Source organism: Amblyraja radiata, chromosome 1 (genome assembly GCF_010909765.2).
Source record: "Amblyraja radiata isolate CabotCenter1 chromosome 1, sAmbRad1.1.pri, whole genome shotgun sequence".
Classification (NCBI taxonomy): Eukaryota; Metazoa; Chordata; class Chondrichthyes; order Rajiformes; family Rajidae; genus Amblyraja; species Amblyraja radiata.
This window is the reverse complement of record NC_045956.1, coordinates 153,712,595-153,729,324: the sequence shown is the minus strand read 5'-3', so window position 1 is coordinate 153,729,324 and position 16,730 is coordinate 153,712,595. Positions and strand designations below refer to the sequence as shown.

At 40.6% G+C, this 16,730-nt stretch overlaps 1 protein-coding gene across 4 annotated transcripts in view; it reads left to right on the top strand.

The window, feature by feature from the left end:
* wdr7 (WD repeat domain 7) overlaps positions 1-11,917 on the top strand; it is a 561,078-nt gene extending 549,161 nt beyond the window's left edge. For all 4 annotated transcript variants that reach the window (XM_033033128.1, XM_033033119.1, XM_033033110.1 and 1 more), the window contains 2 exons: positions 2,818-2,922; positions 7,670-11,917. In XM_033033128.1, coding sequence (XP_032889019.1) covers positions 2,818-2,922; positions 7,670-7,873 — 309 coding nt within the window. In that variant the 3' untranslated portion in view covers positions 7,874-11,917. The remainder of the gene's footprint in view (positions 1-2,817; positions 2,923-7,669) is intronic.
* The last annotated feature ends 4,813 nt before the right edge of the window (positions 11,918-16,730 follow it).

Genomic DNA, 16,730 nt, shown 5'->3' with positions numbered 1-16,730 from the left:
TGCCAAATTCTACATGTAATATGATACTATAAGATTACATGATACTGAGTATTCAGCATTTACCGCTCAACCAAACTCAATGTCTAGTGCCAAATTGTTAAATATTTGATGCCAAATGAAATTCCTTGAAAATAACAGAAATAAGTATTTTTTAAAAGAAGCCTCAAAATGTTCCTTTCCACTGAATTTATTGACATCTAAAGGGTGATGAAAAACCAATGATGCAAGATTGGTGGTACTTCAGACCTGATTTGATAAAAGACTACTACTAGTGGGATCCATGGGTAGGAATTGTTGACAGATTTCACTGCACTTGACAGGTACATCTGTCGACTTAAATTTTTCACCAGTATGTCTGCTTCACAAAAAAAAAAGGTTGTTCCGTCTTCCAAACTGTCATGAATGCAGGAAGCGAAAATGGGATACTGTGAGGGAATCTCAGCAGGGGAACTCTTAACAAATGAGAGACAGATATTGACAGACAGTCTGCAGTTTTGGTGATGAATGTATTTCATTGCTGCTCAAGGTCACTTGATGCTCAAAGCATTTGCTCAGCATCAAAACATAATCAGCTTTTTAATGTGATAGTGGGCACAAAAATTAACTACGAGTCTCTCCTCCCCCCAATAAAATATTTTCTTTGGAGGAAATAAGCACTTTTTCTCTTTAGCTTAACTGAATCCTTTTTTAAATTGCTGAAATATTTGTACGGCTGCTGATTATTTTCTTTCCAAATTTCTTGAAGCAGCTGACTCCTGCCTGGAAAATAAAAAAAACTGGGCAATCTTCCGATACCATGCCTACGTGACCATACAAAATAGACATCGATTATCAGGAGCAACAAAGAAGCTGCTGGAGGAACTCAGCAGGTCGAGCAGCATCTGTGGCGGGGGAGGGGTGCGAGGGGGCAGAATAGTCGGTGGTTTAGGTCGCGATCCTACATCAGGACTGAGAGTGAAGAGGGAAGATAAGTCACCATAAAGAGGAGAAGGGGAGGGGTGAGACAGGAATGATAGGTGGACCAATGAGTGAAGAATGATGGGGAGAGGGGGTCAGGCGAAAGAGGGAGAGTGGTAGGTTTGGGAAAGAGGCAGGTGGGTGATAGGTGGAAGCAGATAAAAGGGAAATAGAGGTGGAGGAGCCTGGTGAGGAGAGAGGCGGGTGAAGGTGTGGACAGAAGCTGGAAGGTGATCAACGAGATACAAAACTACAGGTGATGGAATCTGATAAATAAGAAAGGAGATAATGGGAACAATTAAGGAAGAAATGATGAGGAGATGGAACCAGATTGTGGATGGAATATGGTGGATACAGTGCGTGGGTGAGAGGTGGATGGAACCAAGAAGGGGGAGGGAGACAAAATAGACAAAACTGGGAGGATCGGAGGTGGATCAGAAAGAGACAGAGAGGGGAACACAAGAAGTGAAATTGGAATATTTATTCCAGCTATACTTTCTCCACTCTCAGTCCTTAAGCAGAGTCTCAACCCAAACCATCAGCGATTCCTTTCACCCCCCCTCCCACAAAAATGCTACTCGACCCGGCAGTTTGTTTTTTTGTTCTCTAAATTCCATCATCTGTAGTCTCCCGGGTCTCCATTGATCATCAAGAAATCGTCTTTTTGGATTGAGGATGACTGCAGTTTTGCGGGTTCTGGGGGCATTGATAACACGTTGGGACCCTGGAAAACATCGTTGCTAATTTTGCCTCTCTACAATCATACTGTTTGTAAATTGTCACAAAATAATGATCGATGATAGAAGTCCTTTTATTTTTGTGTCCTGAGACAATTATCACATGACAGTTAAGAGCAAAGCCAAAAACCTGCTGGTGCACGAGATTAGTCTATTTTTCAACTACTAATTTAAATAGCACTACGTCAGTTTCTATTTTTGCCATTTCCACTCAAAAGTCACACAGCATCCTGACTTGGAAATATACTGCTGTGCTTTTATCAAGTGGAATGCACTGCATCTACAATGTGAAAGGTATGAATGTTTAAGGGGTGGATGGAATGTAAATCATGCAGACTGCTTTGGTCCTGTATGATGTTGAGCTTTGACAATGTCATTGCAGTTAACGTGAACAAGCAAACGAAGAGTATTCCATTATGCTTCTACTTTGTGCCTCTTTGATGGAAAGATATTGGTGTGCCAGCAGGAAAGTTGGCCTAATGAATCCTGTTCATTGCTGATCCCTAAAGATGCTATTGGGGATTTGGGAATACTAATGCCATCAAATAGATTTTCCCTTGTTAGAGATAAGTTTAGGTTTATTATTGCCATGTGTACTGAGGCACAGTGAAAAGCTTTGCTTTGCATCCTATCCAAACAGATCAGATATACCACACACTAAAACAATCTACTCAAATTCAAGTACAAAAGATAGAGCAACGGAGAAGAAACTGTTTACAGAATATAGTTCTCAGCAATGTAGTGCATCAATTCCATAGACAAAGTTCAATATCCACGATAGAGCTGAATCGTACCCTAAGGGGACAGTACCCTAAGGGGACCAGACAAGAAAATGGAGCTGAGACCTTGATCCGATTGTAATAGATGAAATAAACATATTACATCTGTTTCCGTTTCCAATATGTTTGAATTGCTATGGAATGAGTTATTATTTAATATTTAGATTATCTGGAAATTAAGCTGAAACACAATTAAATCTCATTCTTTAAAGTAAGACTAATTTGTACACATTTATATAGCATTTTCAATATATTTTTATATACTTGTTTCCTGTATGAACATGTTTTAGAGTGTCAAAGTCACATATCTCAGCACTTTTTAAAATCTATTTTCTCCCTGACAGACCATTCATGGCCATAGTGGGCCAATAACTGCAGTATCCTTTGCTCCTGATGGACGATATCTAGCCACATATTCTAATGCTGATAGCCACATCTCATTCTGGCAGGTATGTCAACACTTTATCTTTTGTTTGTACATGTTTTGCATGAACAGTGAGAATATCTTTATTATCTTTAGTTAAAGCAAGAGGATAACCAGATAGGTGATGCTCTAAACAATTTATTTAGGGGGAGGAGTATAGAAATTGCCTTGTTACCTTTTAATGGAGCTAAGGGACATCCTAATACTATTTGTGAAAATCCCATGAAGATTAAGATCCTCAATTGTGAGCCTCACACAACAACATTAGCAAGTTGGACACGAAGTGCTGGAGTAACTCATGCAGCATCCCTGGAGAACATGGAGAGCTGACATTTCAGGTCGAGACCCTTCTCAGATTCAGAACTATCAGCCAGACCCAGACTCTTGCGTCACAAACTCAAAATCCTAACAATGGACCCATTTCAGAAACTGCTGTATCTTGCCCTTGAAGAGTTGGCACTTTGGTGGATGAAATATAATGACCACAATTACATGAACTTTAGTCTTGTAATTCATAAGTCTCATGAAGAAATTCACTGCAGGTTGTTTTACTGATCCGTTTAGACCAGCTTGGTACTATGATAGATCCATGAACAGTGCTGAATTTGCTATTTCATTTGGCCTCTGCATTTCTGCTGATAGATTGGGCTCAACTAATGCCCCTGTGCAGATGAATAGTAATAACATCCCAAAGATTTAATTCCTGAATCATATAAATCCAGGAGAGAGCTTGTTTAATAAATCATTTGTCTAATTAAAAATTGTACTTTTAAATTGAGATTCTTTTCCAAACATTCCAATTCCCAGCTGTGATCATTACTGAGATTTCAACATAAAATTTACACCTTCTTTCAGCTTGTCATTAATCGATCAGACAGTCACTTCTCATCACTTGTCCTTGTTCATCACCTCATTGTCTGGGCCAACAAATGAAGCTGGGAAATGTTGATGGCCTCACAATGCAGATGATTTAATAAGACATAAAACTTAAGATCACTTTCTCAGAATTAATTACAACAATTAAATAATAAGTCACATTTTAAATTGGGGTGAATGCTGGTTAGATAATTTCCTCGTTTTGCTTGACAATCAGACCCGAATCTGCTTTTTTTGCCCTTCTCTAATTGTTCACTATATTAATCTTTGGATGTGTTTATGAAGGCATCAAGAGTTTCTTTACTCTTGTGTAAAACAGATCCCATGCATTTGAAATGTGACCTCGGGCTATATTCTGTTCCATTATTAATATTAAAAAGAACACGGTAGCATTAGTCATCTTAAAACGTTGATGACTCCACGTGAATTAAAACAATTCTGAAAATGTAATTGATGTAGGTCATCTGCTCCCAGAGAACATCATTGTGATCCTGGAGATATCGAAGATGAAAGTTTCTCCTAAACCTCTAGAAACCCCACTTTTAATCTAGAGATGATTATTACTCTTCTTGCTATTCAATTTTGGAAGGTTGTGCATGAGTTTAATTTTTTAATTTCATGCTTGTTTACATTGCTCTTGCTCTCCCACATCAGTTAGCATTTAAACAAGGCTGCTTGAGCTCAGCCTCACATTAGTACGAATAAAAATTCCCTTACATTCCACATTAACATTAAGCTGATTTCTCATGGCTAAAAATATCACATGGTACTATGAAAATGAGATGCTTTCAAGTCATGTAGTTTATTGTGAAAGGCACACGTATGATGATATGCAGGTACAGTGATAATCACACACCAGCATCCCATGCACATAGAAAAGTACAAGAAAGATAGAAGCAAAAAGGACAATAGTAGTACCAGGGCTCTCACTTAACTTTTCCCCCTGTTGCCAGCGGGGCAATCTCGGCAGCTTTTTAGGTTGCCAAATGACAGTTTAGGTGGTCATTTAAGACGGCTTGCATGACGTGTGCGATAATGTGCTCGGACGAAGTGCGTAGTTACCAGTCGGAATTATGGTCAATGAAGCATTCACATCTTATTTCTGCTTCAAATAAAGTCGCAAACTAAACATATTCACCAATCAAGACATGATATATCCCACAATGACATGCAGCAAAATTATAATACAGTATCTCAACTCTTTTTCCAAGTTGCAATTAAAACAATTTCTATTATCTCTTTCCACTTCCAAACAAAAATCTGGTTGGATTATTCAGCGTATGATCAACCTCGGTGAGATCATGCGCAGGCTTGGCGATCGCTTCACACAACACCTCCACTCAGTTCGCAACAACCAACCTGATCTCCCGGTGGCTCAGCACTTCAACTCCCCCTCCCATTCCAAGTCTGACCTTTCTGTACTGGGCCTCCTCCATGGCCAGAGTGAGGCCCACCAAAAATTGGAGGAACAGCACCTCATATTTTGCTTGGGTAGTTTACACCCCAGCGGTATGAACATTGACCTCCAATTTCAAGTAGTCCCTGCTTTCTCCTCAGCTTCCCAGATCTCCCTCAGCCCACTGTCTCTGCCTCTTCCTTATTTATTCCCCCCCCCCCCCCCACCTCTGCACCCTCACATCAGTCTGAAGAAGGGTCTCGACACGAAACGTTGCTTATTTCATTCGCTCCATAGAAGCTGACTCACCTGCTGAGTTTCTCCAACATTTTCGTCTACGCATTCACACAAGTTCTGTTATCCCACTTTCCTCACCCACTCCCTGCACATTAGGGGCAATTTTACAGAGACAAGTTAACCTACAAAGCCAATGCGTGTTTGGGATGTGGGTGGAAACCCACATGCTTGCAGGGAGAGTGTGCAAATTCAACACAGACAGTGCCCGAGAACAGGATCGAGCACAGATCTCTGGCGTGTGAGGCAGCAAGTCCACCAGCTGTGCCACCATATTTTATTTTCCAACACACCAAAAATTATACGTTGATTACTTTGGTTACTAAAAAAAAAAGAAACTATCCATTTTCAGTCTTAAATCTCTAAGTGACGCTATGTCCCCCTTTACAGCTATTGTATGTTTTAATTCAATTCAAGACTATGGGGCAGTACATTGGCCATAAAGTTTTGGCCTAAAATTGCCAGAGACCCGGAATTGATCCTGAATATGGGTGCTGTCTGTATGGAGTTTTGTTTTCTCGTTTATAACATTGTTTACAGAGTACTATGTTTACATATTCTGTTGTGCTGCTGCAAGTAAGGATTTCATTGTTCTAACTGGGACGTGAGAGAATAAAACACTCTTGACTCTTGACTTACGTCGCTAATGTATGGGATAGAACTAGTGTACGGGTGATCGGTGGTCGGCGTGGACTCGGTGGGCCGAAGGGCCTGTTTCCATGGTGTATCTTTAAATTAAACTAAAAACACTAAAACCAGAGGAAATCTAAAGAGAGGTCTCTACCCGAAACGTCACCCAATTTCTTCTATCCAGAGATGCTGGCTGCTCCATGGAGTTCCCCTGCATAATTAAAGCATGGAATAGTCTTCACCCTTCCATAGGTACCAACCAGACAAAACTAAATTTAAGGTAGGTCTTTTTCCCCCAAGAACCCTTTTTTGCTTAAGTCCGAGTCAAGAGAGTTTTATTGTCATGTGTCCCAGATAGGGCAATGGAATTCTTGCTTGCTGCAGCACAACAGAATATGTAAACATAATCCAGAACAGGAGATAAAAGTTCACTGTGTCTATATACCATAGACCATATATATATACACAATAAATAAACAGATAAAATGCAATAGGCTGTTATTTTTCAGAGTTTGTAGTTTGGTGGTGATGGGTCCACCAGTTTAAATTCCATTTGGAATATTTTTGGAGGGCCAGGAAACCAAGAAGCAAGAGTTACTCCAGGGAGTTACTCCAGCTCCAGGCAGTGATTCTGCGTTGGTTTTCAGAGGTCGCGGTGAGGCGGCAACCAGACAGCAATGGCGGTCAGATCTCCCACAATGCAAAGGGAGGGAAAAAGTGGCCGACGCCAACCAGTTGCCGTGGAGGGCGGCACATTCGCACAACCACGACCGATGATGTGCTGGCCGTGGCTGTGCGCATGTGCAGGGGGAGGATCTGCACACCGTGGCAGTGCGCATGTGTGAGGCGGCCTGCCGTGCTGAGCGGAGACCCGAGAGCCGGACATGGATGGCGGGCGGAGACGGAGTGTGATAGAGAGAGAGGGGGCGCGCTCAGAATTAAATGATAGGTGCTTGCCAAGCCGGGCAAAATGGCATGGGTTTTAGGTTGCTCTTTTAGGATTGTAGATTGCCATTGGCACCCGGGCAACTGCTAATTTCGAGCCCTGAGTGTTTGAATGATGTTTGGCTTTTTGGGAATTGAACCATGAGATTTGTAGAATAATGTAGAAGAATTTGATGATGACTTAAAAGGAATGAATGGGTGATTGGAACATACTAATTTCTCAGCCTTCAATTTTTTTTTGATAAATATTGCATAAGTTCTGATGACATCCAAACAAAACACTTTCCAACCGGAATCACAGGCTATATTTAAGAGGGAGTTAGATGTGGTCCTTGTGGCTAAAGGGATCAGGGGGTATGGAGAGAAGGCAGGTAGAGGATACTGAGTTGGATGATCAGCCATGATCATATTGAATGGCGGTGCAGGTTCGAAGGACCGAATGGCCTACTCCTGCACCTAATTTCTAAGTTTCTATGTTTCTATGAATAATCAGGAATAAAAAGCTTTGGTTGTAGGGAATTTTCTCTGGAAATGAGTTATTTTCCATCTGCCTTTTGCTGGAAAACCATTCTGCATGGTTTATTAATATCAATTTGTCTTGCTATGCGTATTCTTTATTCTAATTTTACAGATGAACACTTCTCTGTTGGGAAGTATTGGTATGCTGAACTCAGCCCCTCAACTTCGATGTATGAAAACCTACCAGGTGCCTCCTGTTCATCCTGCTTCTCCAGGTTCTCAGAATGCATTGAAACTGGCACGTCTTATCTGGACCTCGAACCGTAATGTCATCCTCATGGCACACGATGGGAAAGAGCATCGGTTTATGGTTTGAAGCCACCACTGTAATCACGTGAAATAATAAACAAGTAAAAAATGTGTGGTGTTGTTTGCAATGCTGGTTAATGTTTACATTAAATTACTTATGTGTAGATTTGTTTTCATGAAGTTTATATTTTGCAATGTGAATTTTCAATTTTGCAATGTGGATTTTTGTGAACAGGTGAATTAGCAGCCCAATATTTGCACCCTGATATTCTTTGTATATCCCAGTCATCAATGATTTAAGAATCATTTTTTTTAGGTTTGCGCATCATTTCCTCCCTTTTGTAAATCTAAGATAAATCTACTACAGCAGAAGTTAAATGCATCCCATACACCTGATTAAAACTTGAGTTTTCCTCATGGGGCAAGTAAAGTGAGGGCCGAAGAAGATAAGAACTAAAGTTAGGAAGTTGGATTTTATCTCTAAATTTAACTTGAGCAAAGACATGGGACAGACAGTTTTGTTAGAAATGAGCAAGCTTTCAAGGCAGTTCATGTTGATGATTGAGCACAATATGTTACTGGTAAATTCTATTTTATTTTCTGGAGATGGGAAAAACAATGCAACGACAAGGGTAATTATGTTTAAAAAAAAATCAAATGTATACTTACATTAACTCAATTAAATCCTAATCATACAAATTGTAAATTATAGAATGCAAACCATTTCTACATCACTGGGATGATTCGATTCCGAAGACCTAATAAGGAAATTAAAACATTTGATTTTATTTTATTTTCCTTTTACAAATACCATTGATCTCTTTGGATGAAAGCAGACTGTTAAAGTTACAGGTAGTCAAATGTGAATGTCTTTTATGGCAAGAGTTCAGTAAGTTATTTTTCGAATGTGTAGACCCTAAGGTGAAATAGCTAGTCAAGTAAGGTTGAAATTATTTCAGTCCTTCTTTGCATTCTTGCAATTTGATACGTTTGACAAACATGGTGGCCTGACCAAGAAACATAGAAAAATAGGTGCAGGAGTAGGCCATTCGGCCCTTCGAGCCAGCACTGCCATTCAATATGACCTTGGCTGATCATCTAAAATCAGTACCCCGTTACTACTTTTTCCCCATATCCCTTGACTCCTTTAGCCCCAAGAGCTAAGAGCTGACAAGCTGTGGGACATTTACTATTAATATTTGCTTATAAGCAGCAAAATCTTAGCTATATACATTTTAGTGTTGTGTCCCAGATACCTGGAGATCCTAAACTTTGACTGTCGCCAACCTCTACCTGAGGTTTCAGCAAAAAATAAACGGGGTGTCTTCCTTCGGCAAAGAAGCTTCGCTCCATCAATTATAAATTTAAAAATATGTGCTTGTGTAAATTTCGCAGTGGCATGGCTTGAAAAGGTACAACAGTCTCCTATTTTTCAGTCACCCAGATAACTGAAAAACAAGTAGAAAAGTCAGGGGGATTGAAAGGTATAATTTGTACAAATTTAACCTCCATGCACAGTGTCTTTTTGCCCACAGTTTAGGGGGATAATGGGCTGGATAAAAATACAATACGTTGTTGCAAAAACTCCATAAAAACATAACACTTTTCTCTTAAATTGACATCATCAATAAACATATCTGGGTTACCCTCCAAAGCATGTTTCTTAGGCATTTCTACGCATCGGATATAAAGGCTTTCCTGATAATCTATGTTAATGCAGTGGATGCACCAAGATGATAATAACGTTTACATCTATAAGTATTTTAGGAGTAAAATCAAATGGCCACTCAAACCATCAGTATAGTAATGGAACAGAAATAATGGTGACTGGCTTGAACAATTACCACATAATACAACGTACGGGTGAAAACCGCATTAGGAGAACTTTGCTTTGTTTCTCTTTACTTTTTTAAAAATCCTTATGTTAATTGTAATTTTTGCTGAGTGTGTACATTTTTGAGGAAGCAAAATTCTATTACGATGTCTCTGAAATTGATTGTGAGTTGTCGTGTATAAGCGCTACATGTTTACTGTTGCTTTGCTATGAGACTGGTGCCGATATGCATTTGTGCTGTGCTGTGCTGATCTGCAGTACACTGACCATCTTAAGTCAATTTACATTGATTGGATGTTTCTATTGTCTGCATGCAATCGCAGGGGCGCAAAGCCAGAGTTGGGATCTGCTTTGACTTTTACTCATCCAGGTGTTCCCAAATGCCCCAAACCCAGTAGCATAGTTAATTCCAGTTATTGTGTGTGTGCTGATGAATAGACCAAACTGAATTAAAGATTCCAGTTGATGTGAATTCACCATGTCAAGATTCTGTATCAAAATAATTAAATTTATTTTAAAGTTGTAGTTTCTCCAACTGAATTTGGTGGAATTATATCATTTCCATTTCTCCCTATGCTTGATGACTTGTAACTTCTGAAGTTGTAGGGTCCTGAATTAAAACAACTTTCCTCATGCATAGTATTACTGCCAGCCACTATTTAGTCATGCTCTTCAAATTCATGCAAGGTCTCTTCCAATATCAATACACAATTATTACCAGATCACAATTAAAGGTAAAAATATCAGTATTACACTTAGTTCTTACTGGACAATATCATGTGTGTAACATGCATTATTATTTTATGTTTTAAATTATCTGTCCAAAACTCTAGAATTTCTTGCACTCGAATGTGACATAATTGTTATATTTATCTGGATTTTGGTGTTTGTTCCAAGAACATGAGAATGACAACAGCAGTCATCATGTTTCTTACATATATTACATTGTTCACCGTCTTCCATGCCGAGCTCAAAGAGCTGTCCACTTATTTCCATTCCTGTTTCTTTTTAATTAATATTCATACCATTTCATTTCCAAGGCTGATTTGATATATATATACAAAACTGTTTCGCCTCGGGCATTTTATTCACTGATCAACCTCCAAGGTTTCACTGAAAACTGTCCATACCCCTGTACATATTCCATGATTACCTTAGATAGACATAAAAAGCTGGAGTAACTCAGCGGGACAGGCAGCATCTCTGGAGAGAAGGAATGGGTGACGTTTCGGGTCGAGACCCTTGAAGAGATGCTGCCTGTCCGGCTGCGTTACTCCAGCTTTTTGTGTCTACCTTTGGTTTAAACCAGCATTTGCAGTTCTTTCTTACACACCACAATTACCTTAAATGTATTCCTTGTGTATTGTAATGCAAGATTTAAGAAGAGAAAGGAAATGATATCAGGACATTCGGTAAGCAATATGCATGGTCTGACAACAGAGATATTGCACATTAAATGCTGCCAAACTGAATTTTTAGTTCCTCCAAACTGTTGGTTCTAATGGAAATTGTCCTTATAATTATATGCCATGGAAATAGATCACACCAAAGGGAATAATACACGGTCAAATTGCATGTAAGGCAATATTCTAATGGACTTCATAGTATTCCCACCTATCAATATAGTATACTCTTGCATTGAGGAAACCCACACAATTCAATGACACTCCTAAATTCTGTTAATAATATTCATAGTGTAAACTATTAGGTAAACCTAAAGAAGAAAATTGTTTTTTATATCCATTTGCTTTCCACTGCTTCAGATTACATAGCCAAACCTGGCAATAAAATTAATTTCTGGAAAAGCATGAATTTGAATGTCAGATAATTAAGAATCTAGCGATGGACAACTCAATATTGTAGCTTCTGGGGTCAACAATGCTGCTTGGAGGTTTTGTGTAATTTTGAGTAAAATGCAGCCAGATTTACCGACCAAACATTGTGCTTTAGTTTCATCCAGATTGATTCAGTACAGAATTATGGTTTCCAGTTTTGGTGAATGTGCTGCAAAACTCTTATTGTTAATTTCATGCATTCCACAATTTAGTTCACTCCATATCTGGATCGGTCAATATGGAATCATCTGTCTACGGCTTTTCTCCTCATTTGGTGGTAAAACAAATTAAGCGATATTTGAAAAATTCAACTGAGTAGCCGTATATGACTGTGTTTGCTATGTAAAGTAATTACTTTGCAACATATCCTAACATGTAGTTTTTTGTTTCTGTAACAACAGCCATGTGTCTAATTAAAATAAAATTATAGTTCAATAAGCAACTCCTGTGAATTTTCTTACATACCAATGAGAGATTTAAGATATCACTATTTTCTGTCGATGTTGTGCTTGCTGGCGTGTCTTCAATCACACATAGTTTCTCAGGCAACTTTGTGGGTGAATGCAGTGCCTGTGATGGAACTGATCAATACCGACCTAGAAGATCACAAGTTAATCCCCAGACGATTCAACCTTCTTTTGATTGTCTGCCTAAAAGAAAAAGAAGAAAGGAATTGATATAGCAGGATCTTTCATGCTTTACTTTCTATGTCTCTTGGCCCTCAAGATAACCTGGTCAAGCCTGGCAAACTTATGACCTTAAAGAAAGCTTGAACATGAAATCAGAGGGCTGTAGCAGTAGGAGAGTCATCAGTTAGGAGACAGACACAAGGTTCTGTGATAAAAATGAGACTCCAGGATGGTGTGTTGCCTCCCTGGTGGCAAGGTCCAAGGATGCCTCGGAGCAGCTGCAGAGCATTCTCAAGAGGGAGCGTGAGCAGGCGGATATCATGTATGTTAGCACAAATGACATAGGTAGGAAAAGGGAGGTGATTTTGACAAATTGAGTGAATGGATCACTATTTGGCAGAACCAGGATATTGTGGATTAAAGTGAAGTTATCCACTTAGGTAAAAATGCAGAGTATTACTGGTGATTGGGGAAATATTAATGTACTACAAAAGTTGGATGGGAATGTTCAGTAGCTGGGGATGGGTTAATTGAATCCTGAAATTGGTAATCAAGGAGATGGCTGTATCAAAATCACTGAGGGGATTATCGGGGTTGCAAACAGAATGGTTGGGTATCAGAGTTTGAACCGTAGCAATCAGTAGGCATATGTATTCTTGATTAGTACGGGTGTCAGAGTTATGGGGAGAAAGCAGGAGAATGAGGTTAGGAGGGAGAGAAAGATCAGCCATGATTGAATGGCGGGGTAGAGTTGATGGGCCGAATGGCATAATTCTACTCCTATTCCTTATGACCTAATGTATTAGCGGGAGACCAAGCACAGCCAGCTTCAAAGCACCACGTCATAGTCATTTTGTACAACATAGAAACAAGCCCTTCAGCCCACTTTATTTATGCTGACCATCATGCCTATTTATAATGCGCATGCCTGCATTAATGTCATATTCTTCCATGCCCTGCTCATTTAAGTATCAGTCCAAATGTCTCTTAGAAGTTGTTACTGTTCTTGCCTCTACCACCTCCTCAGGCATCTTATTCCGGACACCAACCACTCTTTGTGTGAAACATTTAAACCCTCAAACTCCCTTTCACCTTAAATCTATGTCTTCTGGTTTTAGTTTCCCTTACCATCGGAAACAGTCTTTTGTATGTTGTGTACCTCGGTCACGTCACCTTTTAGCCTTCAGGGAAAACACACCTAGCCTATCCAATCACTCATTATACTACCAGTCCTGTAATCCAGGCAAAACACTTATGAATCTGTTCAGTACCCTCTCTAGCATGATCACATCATTCCTGTGGTCATTACTCCCTGTCTGGCCTGAACTATTATTTGGAGTTTTGTGTGCAGTTCTGGTCACCCCATTGCTGGGAGGATATGGTGGCTTTGGAGAAGGTGAAAAAGAGGTTTACCAGAATGCTCCATGGATTAGAGGGTATTAGCTCTAAATAGAATTTGTACAAACTTGGATTGTTTTCTTTGGAGCATTGGAGGCCGAGTGGAGACCTGATAGCAGTATATAATTTTGTGAGAGACATATGTAGAGTAGACAGTCAGAATCATTTTCCCAGGGTAGAAATGTCAAAGACTAGAGGACATAGCATTAACGTGAAAGGGGCAAAATTTAAACGAGATGTACGGGCACATACCACATTGGCATTTAAGAGGCATTTTGATTGGCACATGGATATGCAGGAAATGGAAGGATATGGATCACGAACAGGCTGAGAGATTAGTTTAACCTGATGTCATGTTTGGCACAGATAATGGATGAAAGATCTGTTTCTGTGCTATACTTCTATGTTTATGTTCTTTTGTTAGGACCACAATTGGAGCACACTGTAGAATGATAGCTCCTTATTCAAAGAAGTCTGTCAATGTATTGGAAGTAGGTCGGCGAAAGTTTACTGGACGAACATTTGGAACGGCAGCTTGTCTTATGAGGAAAGGGCAGACAGACCATTTGCTTGAGTTTTGAAAAGTGAGAGAGTACTTGATTGAGGCATGTAAGTTCCTGAACTGTCGTGAGAGTTAGATTCCTGAGAAGCAAACAGGTAAAAAGTTACTAAGAGTGGTGAAGGATTGACATTATAATTAGACTAGCTATGATCTTGTTCAATATTGAAGGCAGATATGTGGGTTAAATGGCCTACTCCTGCTCCCAATTTATATATTCAGACAAGCTTCTTGTAACTAAAGTTGTTAAGATGAGATACAACCATTAATCTTTAGCAAAGCCTTTTATGACGAGATTCTGAATAAGGGACAATGTCATTTTGTATGTAAGTGGATATTTTCAATTAGAACATACATTTAACACATCACAAAATTATTGTAAGGATCCTTGAATATAGAACAGTACAGCACAGGAACAGGCCCTTCGGCCCACAATGTCTGTGCCAAATAATGCCAAGACCATCTCTTATCTGCCTGCTCAAAATCCATATCCCTCCATTTCCTGCAAATCCATGTGTCTACTCAAAAGTCTCTTTAGAAACCACTATTGTATCTGCCTCAACCACCACCTCCGGCAGCGTGTTACAGACGCTCGCCATTCCCTATGTAAAATAACTTGCCCCGCACATCTCCTTTAAGCTTTCCTCCTCTCACCTTAAAGTAGTGCCCTCAAGTATTTGATATTTCCATCCCGGGATATAGATTCTGACTGTCTGCCCTATCTATGCCTCTCATAATTTTATATATGTAAAACATCCCAGGGACTTAGACTTTAGTGATACAGCATGGAAACAAGCCTTTCAGTGCACCTAGTCCTCACCAACCTGAGATCACCCCGCACACTGGCACCATCCGATACACAAAGGACAATTAACAATTTTATTGAATCCAATTAACCTACAAACCTGCACATCTTTGGAGCGTGGGAAGAAACTGGAACACCCAGAGAAAACCCACATGGAGAACGTACAAACTCCATACAGACAGCACCCATCATCAACATCGGACCTGGGTCTCTGATGCTGTAATGCAACAACCCTACTGCGGCGCCATTGTGCCAAGTTTGGTTATTTTCTTGAGGGATATTTTTATTTAATTTAAAGTGTGTACTTCTTGCGGATGGCAGGCACAGCCTAAAGTTATACTTCAAGGGTAGACATGCAGGCCAGGACAGCATCAATTACTGGGTGGGTGGATTTGATGCCACCAGGGAAAAGCCTCAGTGAGCAGTCATTCACGATGTGTGGGATGGTCTGGTCTGGATGTCCGCAGTCCCAAGCAGGGCTGCCTGTCATCCCCCACTTATGCAGGTGATGGGCTGTTCTTGCATGGAGGGTGCGGATTCTGTTCATGGTTAGCCATTGCTTGCGATGGAGGTTAAAACCCGGTGGTTTCATTGTGGGGTCTGTGATGACCTCTCCGTTGTTGGTGTTGGCATCTTTCCAGGCTCTGCGCCACTCAGTCTTGGAGTCAAAGTCTTCCAGGGATTTATCGGAAGATCAGAAGGGTTTGCGGGACTTCAGGCGCATGTTGGGTAGATTGTTCGTCAGCATGGATGGGAAGGTCAGGGTTAGCCTCGATGGTGCACCAATATTTCAACATCCTCTCCCTTCTGCGTATGCTGGGAGGGGCGATATGAGAGAGGACAGGGAGCCATTGCAAAGGTGTTGACTTAAGTGTCCCTGTGATGACCCTCATTGCAGAGTTAAGGACAGTGTCAACTTGTTTGGTGTGGCAACTATTAGCCCAAGCTGTTGAGCCAAACTCGGCTGTTGAGTAGACTAGGGCTAAGCGTGCGGTACGGAGGGTGTGTGCATTGGATCCCCAGCTGTTGGCTGCAAGTTTCCTGATGATGTTGACCCTTGCTTTCACTTTATCAGCCACCCTTTTCAAGTGTTCATGGTTGGTGAGGGTGTGATCCAGGGTGACTCCAAGGTACTTGGGGAATTTTTCATTCTTCACCGGCTTACCACAAAAGGACACTCGGAGCTTTGCATTGGCGAGCCGATTGCTGAGGTGAAAGGCAGTGACAGTTGTCTTATATGGGTTAGGGCGAACTCGCCATCCACTTCAACTCTTGGGTTAGCACTCTACTGATATCCTCAAGGGCAGCTCCCTGGTAGGCAAGGGCAAGATCATCTGCATATGCAAACTTCCTGGACGAGATCATAGGCATGTCACTCACATAAATGTTGAAGAGTTAGGGAGTTAGGACTGATCCCTGGGGGAGATCATCATTGAGGGTCCTGACAGAGCTGGTCTGGTTCCCAAGCAAGACCCTAAATCTAAGGTTGCTGAGGATGGATGAGAGGGCACGCATTGTGGTTTGGCACTTCAAGATTCGGGAAGCTTTCAGCAGCAGAACATGTCCCAGTAGGGTCAAGCCAGCCTCACCAACAAAGACTGGATGAATCAACAAAGAGCTGCAGCGGCTTCATTAATGAGAACGTACCATCTCAGACTGTCTGTGGGCAGCAGGTGAATGGTGGTGCTCAATGCAACAGCAGCATTCAAACTATTTCAAATACCTTCAATCAGCAAACATTTTTTGTAGTGCATCGTCTGTCCATTCCAGATGATGCATAACCCGCTGAGTTCCTCCAGCACTTTGTTTTTCTCAAGATTCCAGCATCTGCAGTTCCTTGTGATTGCATTTGTATAATGCCTGT